At 48.0% G+C, this 12719-nt stretch overlaps 1 protein-coding gene across 24 annotated transcripts in view; it reads right to left on the bottom strand.

Moving 5' to 3' along the window:
• LOC109302013 overlaps positions 1-12719 on the bottom strand; it is a 506981-nt gene that overhangs the window by 245236 nt on the left and 249026 nt on the right. For 16 of the 24 annotated variants that reach the window (XM_019523597.1, XM_019523481.1, XM_019523472.1 and 13 more), the window contains 3 exons: positions 3190-3302; positions 1784-2724; positions 77-707 (listed from right to left, as the gene is read on the bottom strand). In XM_019523597.1, the coding sequence (XP_019379142.1) occupies positions 205-707; positions 1784-2498 (1218 nt within the window). In that variant the 5' untranslated portion in view covers positions 2499-2724; positions 3190-3302 and the 3' untranslated portion in view covers positions 77-204. Of the gene's footprint in view, positions 1-76; positions 708-1783; positions 2785-3189; positions 3303-12719 lie in introns of those variants that run through there. The other 8 variants (XR_002098709.1, XR_002098708.1, XR_002098702.1 and 5 more) reach the window with 4 other exon arrangements.

The raw sequence follows: 12719 nt of genomic DNA, 5'->3' as shown, positions 1-12719 counted from the left end.
GGGTGCTATCCAGCCACACCACCTCCTCCTCCTTTGGGCTGGGGCCTGCAGGGCCCACGTAGGGACCCAGCCCTGCCACAGCCACCTCCTGCTCAGGGGCTGCAAGGAGCCAGGGCAGGCACAGTGGGGGGTGCAGGCACCAGGATCTGGTGCAGAGGCTGAGGGCCCTGTCTTCTGTACGTTGCACTGTACCTGCTGGCACACTCACTGGGGGGCATGAGGCAGGCCTGCAGGCGGCTGCCAGGGGCCAGCCGGGGCTGGGGTCGAGGTTGGGGCCTGGACACTGGGTGTGGAGCCAAACATTGCCAGTGCCAGCACAGAGTCAGTGACACGCTGGTCATCCTCAGCAACAGCCGCTGCCCGTCGTACCACATCACGCTGGTCCTCCAGGGCCTCCACCAGCCTCTGCAGGAGGGCGTGGTGGGCCTCACTCTCCGCCCGCCGTGCCTCGCGGTCTTCACGATCTGACCGCTCCATGGCCTGCCACATCCTGCGGAACTCCTGGAGCCAGCGGCGGTGCCAGGTCCGACTCTCCTCGAGCTGCTCCTCAGAGACGGTCACCAACCGATCGAGGAGAGCCGTCCGATCCTGGCTCCGGCGCTGACGGAGCCGGCGCATGCGGAGTGCACCTGCAGAGGCTGCAGGTGGCCTTGGGGCCCCATCTCCCCTAATGCCAGGTGGTTCTCCCCCATGTCCAGCAGCTGGTTCTGCAGAGCAAGGACAAAGAGGCTACTTGTGAGAATTTGCAACATTTCAGAGATAACATGCATTGTACAGAGAGGCTGTGTGCTGCCTGCCCTCACTTCGGGGGTTATGCACACACAGGCAACCAGGGACCATGGTAAGTGGCCCAGGAGGCTCCTTCCACAGGTGGCTGTCAGATGAGACTTCCCTCCCCGCTTCCACAGCGGGGGCAGGTGGGCTGCTTGCCACAAGCAGCCTGCCTTCCCCATACCCTACTCAGGCCAGGCCATGCCAGCCCCCTCACCCCCCCCGGCAGCTGCCATGGTGGCTCAGAATCAACTCCCCTCCTTCTCCTCCCTACAGGCCAGGAATTTTGCTCCTGTGTTGCCGGGCGGCGGCACCCGGGTCCTAGGGGTCAGGGGCACCCACCTGGCTTGAACATGGACCAGGTAATACCCCCCACCTCCCTCCAGCAGGCCTGCCCGGGGAGGCACCCCAGGCCAAGGCCCCCACTGCATGCAGGCTGCGCCCAAGCATGCTCCTGGTCAGAATCACCTGGGCATGCCACAACTAACTGTTTGAGCACTCCAAAGGCTTCCCGAACCACTATGCCCTGCTGCTGGTGATCACAATGGTTCTCCAGGAGCAACTGAGAACCTGGCACAAGTCCCTAAGCTTCAAGGGTGCCCCAGGCAAGCTCATGTTTCTCTGCAACATGCGCCACCACCTGGAGGGGTATCTCTGCCTACACTAAAAGTACCTGACTTGTACCTGCTGCCTATACTACAAGTACCTTCAGCCGAGGAGGAGATCGCCACTGCCATCGACGAGTTTCTCTGCGTGTGATGGGCCCCTAGCTGCCTAGCTGGGAGCCTGTGGGGTGCTTAATAAAGTCCTGAACTGCCCCTGCCTCCCTGCGGGAGGGAACTTGGCCAGGCAGGAGGAGGAGGGAAAAGAAGAGGAGGGGAGGGTCCCCCACCCCCGCGTGCAGGATCGCTGGCTACAAGTGCACAATGCGGGAGTGGGTGGGTGAGCTGATGCGGGCACAAGTGGCCACAGCTCCCTCAGCCCCTGGCCCTCCTTCCTGTGTGGGGCTTACCGGGCGGGTGTGGCAGCCGCTCCCGGCGGTCGGACGATGTCCCTGGCCGCGGAGATGAGGTCCGGCTGGCCGATGCATCCAGGAGCGGTGAGGCGCGGCAGGTGGCCGGCCGAGCAGTGGGCCCCTCCCGTGACGAGCCGGAGCTGGCATCTGCAGGGGACATCCCCACCCTGTCCTCCTCGCTGGTGGGCCGCCTCTGGAATAGCTGGGGCAAGTGGTGGCCCGGGCTGTCTGAGCTGCCGGGTGAGGCTGAGGGCGGGGAGCGTGCCGGGACCTGGTGAGGGAGCCATGAGGTGCCCTCCCCTGGAGAGTCCTCCTGACCCGCAGCCCCTGGCGCAGGCTCCTCAAGTCCACCCGTGCTACAGAACACAGGAGGGGCCTCAGTAGGGCCTGTGGGGGCCAGGATCCTCTCGAGCTCACGGAGAAAGGGCATGGTTCTGGGGGCAGCCCCAGGCTGCCTATTATGGTCCTGGACGCGGACAAATTGCGCCCTCAGGGCCTTGGCCTTCACCCGGCACTGGTGGCCGGACCGCCGGTGACCACGCTCCTGCATCCGCCAGGACATCTCCTGGAACACGTGGGCGTTGGCCCTGGTAGCACGGGCAAACTGCTGCTGGACGCTGATGTCCCCCCAGATGGCAATGAGGTCGGAGGTCTCCTCGTGTGTCCAGTTGGGCCCCCGTCCCTGGGTGTCAAAGGGTGGGGGGCCCGACATGGTGGCGGCTGAGAGCAGGCTCGGTGGGTGGCAGCGGGTTCAGGGAGCCTCTGGCAGCTGGCAGTGGTCGGCAGCAGGCTCAGTGGCGTAGGGCTGTGGCTGGTGGCAGCGGTGTGGCCCAGTGTCCAGGGTGCAGGCCCAGGCCGGCAGGGGGCACGGGAGGGTCAGCCCCAGGCTCCAGGTTGTGGTGTTGGGCGGAGGAAGGGCTGGCTGGGGCGCAAGGGTGCTGAAGTGTAGAGCCGTGTGGTTAGGCAGCAGGCAGGAGTCTGGCCCCCTGCTGGCTAGGCTGACCAAATGCAATTTACACCCACAGTCTACACATGCATCTACACGTGCATTTAATCACAGTAAATTACCCTGCCGTAAGATAGTACTCATCTCCGACTGAGTTAATTACTTTTCTGCAGCCTAATACTGCCGCACGTGTAGACAGTGATGCTTTACTGCGAAGCAAAACAGTCTACTCTGCAGTAAAGCACACGTGTAGATGTGCCCCATGTGTGCAAATATGATTTCCCATCCTCTGGTACAATAAATGTAATTTCGTTTATATACCTATTTTCTATGATACATAGCCTATCAAACCATGAGGGCATGTAGATCTACATGAAGATCAATGCTGACTCTGTCTCAGCAAGAAATGTTCAAGGAAGAACGGTAAAGTGGGCCCCAGAAATTGAACTGTCTTTACCTTCAAAAAGAATCAATCCTTTCTTTGGGGAGAATGTTGTCTTTTGATGGAAGGCTCTGAGACAGAGCAGCTATCTTTGAGTTCCTCACTGCTGTTCTTCAGAGCTTTGGTACCTACATCAGGACAAGAATCATACATTAGTACAGAGCATGTTCTCCTCTCCTTACATGTACGTATGTCATTTAAGGAAGTGGTTAACATGGTAACAAAACAAAGTTTCCCTGGTTTTTTAAAAATAAAATGAGTTACATATTCAATGGCATACCCCCATAATTCCAATAATTAAACAAACTCAACAACAAGTAACGAATAAAACAAATTCTACAATTCTCTTCATTTTTTCCTCAGCACAGAAAACCTGCTAAGAGTAACATTACTGGCCAGATCAAATTCCATCTATTAAGTGCCTAAGACAATGATTCTGAAGCAGTGAGCCATGGCACCCTATGGTGCTTGATATCCTTTCAAGGGGGCCACAGGGTGCCATACAATGCTAGAAATCCAGTGTTAAAAAGATTTGGCCCTGTTGTGGTTTTTCTGAGTTCTCTGCAACAGAAAAGTTGCTCTAGTATTCATAGTCAAGAAATGAATGAAAGCTATGAGCTGGCATTTTCTAACAGGTGCCTCAAGTCTAAAAAGGTTGAGAACTACTGGTTTAATGCATTTGAGTGCAATCCTATCCCAATCAGCTCAAATCCCTGAAAAAATAGTAATGCCTATACTATTGTCCAGCTTAGCCTTAAGACTAAGTCACAAAAGGTAACAAGGAGGATGAGGGTCAACTCAAATTTACATTAACAACTTTCCTGGACTTGTATAGTTGGAGAATAGGATTCTACTTAAACCCTTGGGCTAGGGACAGAAAGTACACATAAACCCGTATAAGTGATTGGAAACCAGTTCAAATCTGTTACACAACAGAAGTTCAGTACACATAAACCACTTTCAAAATCGCTGAAATTGGTTGAATATGAACCTGGATAGATGTAGTATCAGAATTAACTGATTTAGGAAAAATTAGTGTATTGAATTTCTGTCCCATATCCCCTCCAGATTCAAGTTAACTCACAGTCCCCCTGCATCCCAGGATGCTCCGCACCTCCCCTGCAACCTCCCCCACCCCTCCAGTTGAGTAGTTGGGCTAGCCTTGACCCAAGCTGTCTGCTCCAGCCAAGCAGGGAGGCATGCCTCTAGCACTCCCCTGCTTCTGGCCTGCAGACATGTGGCTCCATTTTCAGAATCAAAAGTGAATGCTTGTTCACTTGCTTCTCAGTTCAATCTACACAGTTAAAACTAACCTATGAAGACTGAATTGGTTCAGGGTTGGGCCTTTTTGACTGGCTGTACTTAGCCCTCTATTCGTAAGTACCACTTAGACACCTAACAGGTAGAAGATGTTCTGGTGCACTGTTTATAAACAGTAGCATAAGAAATTAATTGTATTTGGTCTGCATAAAGACCAAGAAAATATGCACATATTTATCAGTCTCATTCCACATGCACAAGTCTACCTTGCAATTTCTGAAAAACACTGATAAACACCATGTAAGGGACTAGATACATAAGATAGACCCAGTCAACTTATATGAGAATTTTCTATGTCTGTAGGTCATTCAAACAAACCAAAATTTTCCCACAATTAAATCTACAGTGTTATCATGACAATCAGTTTATTTTAAGACTGTCAACCCAATATATACATTTCCCTTTGTGCTTAAAATGTCTTTATCTGATAAGATAGCTTTTGTTTAAACTGCTATTTTCAGCCTTTGCTTTGGGGATTTTGAAAACACACAGTGAAGTAACTTGAGATTTCCTACCCTGTTTTAAAATGTATTTCTTCTGTCTGTTTGTATTTTGTAATTTCCTGTCAAATAACCTCACCATAATTAACTTTCCTTGCTCCAACCTACTTTTTAAAAAAAAAACTATTCCCACTTCCTGAGGATGGTAATAAAATGCTGATTACATTCGGCTGTTATCTGCCCTTTTTCCCCTCATTCCCCCCCCCCACTCCCTTTGTCAAAAATGGCACTCAGGTTTCAACTCTTCATGGACTGAAAGAAGCACGTAATAGAAAGAGGAAGCAAATCAGACTGCAGGAATCCAGATTCATTAGAGTTTATTGGGTCAATCTGCTGCTGGATAGGAGCCAGACAATTAGGTAGTGCTGCTCCTGAAGTCTGGATATGTCGGTCTCTTTCCAATGCTAAATGAACTCCACAGGGCCCACATTAGCCAGCAAAGACCAGCATGATGCCCTCCAATAGTGGTGGTGTGGGTCTGAAGAGGAGACAGAAAGCTCATTTCCCAAGAGGGAAGAAAGGAGCACATCCTGCTGCTTCAAATATTTTTTTTTAAATTACTTAAGAAAAAGCTGATCTCACTTTTTGTTTTGCAGAACCAAAAATCTCTAAACACAATGACAAAATTTGCTTTTTTTTTTTTTGCAATTTACTTACAAAATCTGTCATTGCTCACTAATATACTCTACACAGAAAATGTATATAATACTTCTGCTGCCTATTCTTACAAAAGTCAGATTATGTAAATGTCCTACTGCACACACAAGACATGCATCTGGTGACTTCCACCTCCCTCAGTATTTCCATCCATTCTTGTTTCCTTACTTATGTCTCCCCCTCATCCTTTTCCAGTTCCTTTTTTTTTTTTTTTTTTAAAGCTTCTATAGCTTCTACAGCTATCCCCAAATCTCCTCTACCTTAACTGTACACTCACTGAAAGAGCAGTCTGCAGTCAGTACATTCAGTTCCACTCCTCTATTGCTATCTTGGATCCCTTCCAATCTGCTTCTAGCTATTTCTACCCTGCTGAAACTGCACATGGGTCTTCCTAGCCGAATCTCAAGAACCCTAGCTTGCCCTCATCTTCCTTTGCCTCTTTTGATAAAGTTAATCATCCTCCTCTCACCATCTTATCCTCACTGAGCTTTCATGATATGTAATTAGCTGTCTCCGTTTTCCTGACTGTCCTTTTATCATCCTTTTTGTTTGGGTCTCCCATGCTCTGTAGCAGTTCTTAAAAAAACTCTGCTCTTGACTCTCTGTTCTTCTCACTTAACACCCTTATTTTGGGTGATCCCATTAGCTCCCACAGTTTTAGCACTCTATGTTGATGACTTGCAAATTTCTTTGCACTGCTAAACTGCTTCCTTTCCATTCAGTCATGCCTCTCATCTCACACATCCTCTGTTTTGTCATTATCTCAAACCACACATGGCCAACACTAAACTCCTTTCTTCCTTTCATAACTACTTCTCTTCCTTCCTTTGCCCCGCTTTCTGTCAATATCATCATACTACTATGCACAAGCCAGCAATCTGAGAGTTGTTTTTCATTCCAATTCCTGCCACTTCTTCCACGATCCATCCTTTTCTTTACACTTCTACAGCTAACTCTCTCAATGTCTCTTTCAATCTCTTTCCCAGTATAAGAATTAGCAAGACTCAGACATATGCAATATGAAATCCTTAATAGATGAGATGTACGTCCCATGTTTCCTTTGCTAAAAAACCAATGAGCATATCAAAAACATGAGGTTAGGTTGGACCAGTTGACTCAGGCTTCATTTTAGCTAATTTTCTATTTAATGCTCCGTCTTTAATTATTCATCCCTACAAAATTTGTTCTAACGCACTGCATACGACTGAGGTAAGGCTAACGGGTCTTGAACAAATGGCATGAAAACTTTCAGAGATCAACTAGAAATACTTTGCTTGATACCTCCTATGATCACAGTTTACAGTCAAAAGCTAGGTCTTCTCATCAATCATTTTCAACTGATGACTTCACAGTTTACAGAAGAAATTCTTGTTGTTAGCCCCCAGGTACATGACCCAAAATTCTGTACTGTGATTTTGAACTCATGTCTTTTATTCCAGTCTTCAAAGTTGTCAAAACTGTTCTGCATGATAGCCTGGTAGTAAGAATGCCTCCTAACACTGCGGTATTTAGCAAATTTATTCAGCCACCTCCTAGTTTTTTCCCAACATCATTAATGAAAATATTAAGTAAGATCGGTTGCAAGACCTATCTTTGAGGAAATCCACTAATAACTTTACCTCAGCTTAATACTTCCCCTTTCAACAGTAACCATTGCTGTCTCTCCTTCACAGCCAGCTCCTTACCCACCTTATAACAAGCACCCCTGCCGCCATTTTTAAGCGCAGGGATGCTGATACACAAGACACAGGAGGCTGCTGCAGTGTGGTAGTTGCCCTGCCCTAGCAGACCCAGCTAATCAAGTCTGCTCTGACATGTTGGAAGTCCAGTTAAAGCAGCCTCCGCACTTGTGTATACTTGCCCCAAAATTTGTTCTAAAGCACTGAATACTACTGAGGTAAAGCTAATGGGTCAGTAGTTGCCAGGATCCATTTTCTTTCTGTTTTTAAATTTAGGTTCTACATTTGTTATTATCTGATCATAAAGTAAACTGATATTTCTGAGTGGTTAGCTGTTACCTTCAAGTCAGACAGAAAGCAGGGAAGGGTGCTACTTTGGAGACTAACTGGTTCAGAGAAGCATGAGCTAACTCTCTCATAGGCAACAACCTACTTTGTCAGATGCATCTGAACTAGTTAGTCTCTTAAGGCGCCACCTTGTCCTACCTTCTGTCTGACAGATTTGGTAAACAGACTTAAGATTTCAGTTGCCAGTTCCTTTAGGATTTAAGGATAAAGATTATTCAGTCTCCCAAATTTCAACACATTAAGCTTTTTGAGCTTCCACCTTAACTGTGCTATTTCCCTTTCCTATACCTTTCCATTCCCTTGAAATAGGGTGACCAATCCATCCACCTTGCACACACATGGCAGCAGCAGTGCCTGCCTGGTGCACCATGCTACCCCAGCGGACTCCACTCCAGGACTTTTGACCGACTAGCCAAGACCAGGCTACGGAAGCTGGAAGTGTCCCGGGAACATATGGTTACCCTACCTTTAAACGTTCCACCCTTACTCAATAGCATCATCATATTGAAAAGTGAGGCTAAAACATCTTTGGGACATAGCAAAATTATCTTTAATCTCTACCCCCTGCTCACAGAATTGCCACCCTGCTAGTCCTTTATCTTCTTTATTTATTTGCATAGCTGAGGAGCCTTTGGAACTTTTTTACTTACCTTTTATAACTGTAACTCACCTTAACCTTGGGCAATTTTCACCTAACCCCTAAGCTTTCTGGCCTGTAATGCACAGTTTATTCTACTGAACAATCCTTTTTCCCATCACTTTTGTCTTCCTGCTTATTCATAATACACTATTCTTCCTTGCCTACTAGGTTTTTTTTTTTTGGTCAGGACACAACTTCCAGACCGTTCGGGCACCTTTGACAAATTCCAGTCTAACACGACATTCAAGATCATATGTTCCTCAGTCCAATTGGCTTGAGTCCAACTAACTGTATCCCTTAGTTTTAGCATAGTTTGCTCTTTTAAAACAGAAAGCTTCAATTATGGACCTCTTTTTGTTTATCTTTTTATTTGAACTAAACCTATTTGCATTGACAAGATGAAAGGTGATTTTCTATAACCAGCTCTTTTATTATGCCCTCATCACTTACCAAGCAAAAACCAACATCATCTGTTGCTGGTTCTGTAACTATTTGGTGAAGCAATCTATCAGCTTTCACACCCATAAATGAGCAGGCCCCACTATTATTACCATCAATTATTCCCTAGTTAAAGTCTCTTGGTAGTATTTCTCTTTCTAGAATTAGTAGTCAGATCTCTGGCCATATCCAAAACTTAACCAAAGGGATTCTACTTTGTCTATGTTAATCTTATCTCTTTTTTTTCTTTGCAGGGCTACTAGCATTCAATACAGGCAGTCCTTGGACTTACAGGCAGTCCTTGGACTTACAATTGGTTCCTGGAAACCATTAAGTCAAAACGTTGCAACTCAAAACCGATTTTCCCATAGGAAACAATGTTATAAATGGGGGACTGGTTCCTGAACCAAGGCCCAATACCCGATTTTCACCAAAAATAACCCAGAATTTTGTACAGTAGTCAATCAATTATATAAAATAAATAATTGTAGCTATATTACTTGTCTATATGTATTTATTTATATTGTAAATAGCAAACATTTATTTGGAAGGACTTCTTAGAGGTGACTTTCCTGGATGTTTTGAAGAGCTCTTGGTTGAACTTTTTGAAGGGTTCTTGGCTGGAGTCTTCTCAGAAGTCTTGGCTGCAGGTTTTTCTGGAGTTTTGTCCACTTTCTTGAAGAAAGTATCCAAGGAGCTTCTTAAAGGAGCCTCCCCACAAATGGCTCCGAGAGGAGCAGCACATGTCTGGAAGGGCGTGCCATGTACCCCCAGATGTGCCCCGACCACAGCCTGATCAGATCCGGGGTGACAAGCTTCCCCTTGCCCATGACAAGCAGTAGGAGCCACCGGACGAGTCACCGCTTCTCCCACAGCCGCCCGACTCTGCCTGCTCCTCCCCAGTGGGAGCAGATGGGGGAGCCTTTGGAGAAGTCACGGCCGTCCCACCAACTGACCCTGCCGGGGCGAGGTAGGCAGAGCCAGGAGGCCACAACTTCTCTCAAGGCTCAACTGGCTCTTCCTGCCTCGCCCCTACAGGAGCAGCCAGACAAGCTGCAGCTTCTCCCACAGCCCCCCAAGCTCTGCCTGCCTCTTCCCAGAGGGGGCAGCCAGAGGAGCTCCCGGGTGGCCACAGCTTCTGCCCATAGCCCAGAGTTGCAGAACCCAGCACAGCCCCGGCTGGGCAGCATTTGTCCTAGCTCCTGTCCCAGCCCCAGTCCCTCCCTCACCGCAGGGGCCTATATCTGCCCCACCATGGCCCGGCCCTTCCCCCACCCCTTCCACTGACAGACCTGTCTCCAGCGTCCAACACTGTAAAGCTGAAACCCGGGTCAGAACTTCAAACCCGAGGTGTCAATTTACAGATGTCAGAACTGCAGTTCATCATAACTCAAACCGTCGTAAGTCGAGAACTGCCTGTAGTAGCATTCAATACCAGTTTTCCCTTATTTCTGTCTTTCCCTAGAGAACATATACATTTCAATTTCTGTGTTCCAGTAACAAATACTTTTCCACTATCCTTTACAATACCCCACTTCACTTTCTGTGCCAAAATTCCATTTTATGGTGCAGACACTTGTTACTTTTTTTTACTGCCCATGTGAGTTCTTCACATGGATTAGGCAATGCTCTTTAACTAAACCTCTATCACCTACCTATACTGTTCTCACCAACACTATTACTTCCTTTCTCTTTGCTCTTTCTATCCACTGATATTCCTTTATCCATTATCATATCCTCATTTACCTGATTTTTCCTTTTCCTTTGTACTAAAATCAGATTATGTGAGGCTCTCCCACCCTCTTCCCTCATTTCTTAAGGCTCTTATCTATTGTGTCAGCTTCAATCCCAGAAGGCTATTCTCCCAGGAACTAAACAGGTGTCAGTTCTTCAAGGCCTCTTTCCAGGAATGCATACCAGTGGCTTGAGTTCCCAAACAGTCTTAAATAACACCAATCCTTGTGCCAAAGGTGTCAAACTCATACTAGGTACCAGGCCAAATCTCACTGGCAGGGGGTATTCCTGGGACAGATCTCTGGGACTAGCAGCAACTGTAGTAGGGCTGCATCTAGGTGGTAGTGTGGGTCTCAGGCTGGGCAGCAGCATGAAGAAATGTTTATGCGACAGTGCAGGTCTGGGGGCAGACAGCAGTACTGGACCATATTTGGGCAACAATGTGAAGTTTCAATCAGGAGTCAGTGGAGAAACTGGGGTGTGCAGTGGCAAGGAGATTTGACCAGGCTGCAATGCAGAGAAGGGGGGCATGTGGCAGTGGGGGGTTCTGGCTAAGCAGCAGCACAGAGCATGGGGCATGTGGTGGTGGAGTGCTCTAAGACAGCTGAATTTAACATTTTACTTATGAGATTAACCAGAGAGAATGTGTAGCGGGAGAAGAGAAGGGGTAAGGACAGAACCCTGAGAAACTCCTACACAAAGCTGGAAAGGGAGAGTGAAAACCACTACAGGAACAGTGAGAGAAGCAGCAGGAGAACCCAAAGAGCACAAAAGAGGACAAGATTTTAAGAAGAGTGTGATCACTGGCATTAAAAGTGTCTGGTAAACCAAGGAGAAAGGAGAAGAAATGCTGGTTCTGTGATTTGGCTAAGATGTAGTTATTAAAGACTTCATTTGCCAGCTTCTCCCAATCACCTCTCTGCCACCCTCTTCCCATTCCCTGTGCATGGTGCAACTTCTCTAAAACAGTAGTCAGCGACATTTCCCAGCAGCAGTCCAAAATGGCTCAACTTGGATCCAAGGTGGACCAGCACTAGTGCCCAGCTACCACCACTGTTGTGGTTTCTCCATTCTCTGTACTGCCTGGAAAAGCTTCCTGCTGCCTGGCTGCAGCAGTGGTATACAGTATGGCACAGGTGAAATCCCCCACTGCCAAGGCCCTATGCACGTTGAATCCAATAGCTTGGGGACCCGGATTCAGCCCATAGGTTGCTAAACCCACCCGCAAATTCCCAACACTGCTCATGTTCAATTTCCTCTTGGAGACTGCTTCTTCCAAACTGCAAACACTGAATCAAACTGATTTACTAAGCCGAGTACATGATTTGCCTGTAGGCATTCCCGCTCCCTTTCTCTAATACAAATCTATTGATTTTTTAAACAGACCCAGAACTATCCCTTTTGTAGCTATGGAAAGTATCAAACAGACCAGTGGAGACCAAGCTTTTTGGCAGGTACGCCACAAATTAGCCCTGCACTCTCCGCAAGTGCCACTCTGATCCCCTTTCTCTGCCCACCTAGGTCCTCTTTCTGCTCCCTGCCCTGTACTCTCTACCTGATCTGCCTCTCCACTTTCTGCTTCCTGCCCTATCTACTGCTATGCTGCCTGTCCCCTCCCTAATCTGCCACATGCCACACACAGAGGTTTCAAGTGCCACATGTGCCATAGGTTAACCACCCTCATAACAGACACTAGGCACTACCATAAGTAAATCATAATAACAATGTCCTCCACATCAACTTCATCAGCAATGCTTTGACTGCAGTTATCTGAAGCTGCCACATTTTTTGTACCTCCATCTGCAACATTTTGTGTAAATTGTGCTCATTTGCATAAAGCCGTGACTACAGGTGCACCAACTCATCAGTCCAATATTGGATCGGCACTGATATAAAGAAAATTGACCGTATCAGAAATCAGCTTTCTTTGCCTGATGTGGCCGATAATGTGGCCAATAAATGCCCCGCACACATGCAGTCACAGTGCAGCACGTAAGCGGTCAGGAACACAGTCTGGCAGTTTGGAAAGCTGTGTCCAGCTGTTAAGTCTGTTGTGGTGCAAGGGGAGGGGGAAGAGAAGGGACTTAGGAGGGTAGATCAAGGCCCCTCATGGTGAGGGAGGGAGTGGGGTTGGGGTGGGCACTGCCGAGTCAGAGCAGGTCACAGGACAGAGCAGTGGCTTGTCTGGGGGGCATGGCAGGGGGACAGCTCCCACTGCTGCATGCACCC

Source organism: Gavialis gangeticus, unplaced genomic scaffold (assembly GCF_001723915.1).
Source record: "Gavialis gangeticus isolate Ggan-Ray unplaced genomic scaffold, GavGan_comp1, whole genome shotgun sequence".
In the NCBI taxonomy this organism is placed as follows: Eukaryota; Metazoa; Chordata; order Crocodylia; family Gavialidae; genus Gavialis; species Gavialis gangeticus.
Note: the sequence above shows the minus strand (reverse complement) of the source record. Positions and strands in the feature narration are given on the sequence as shown.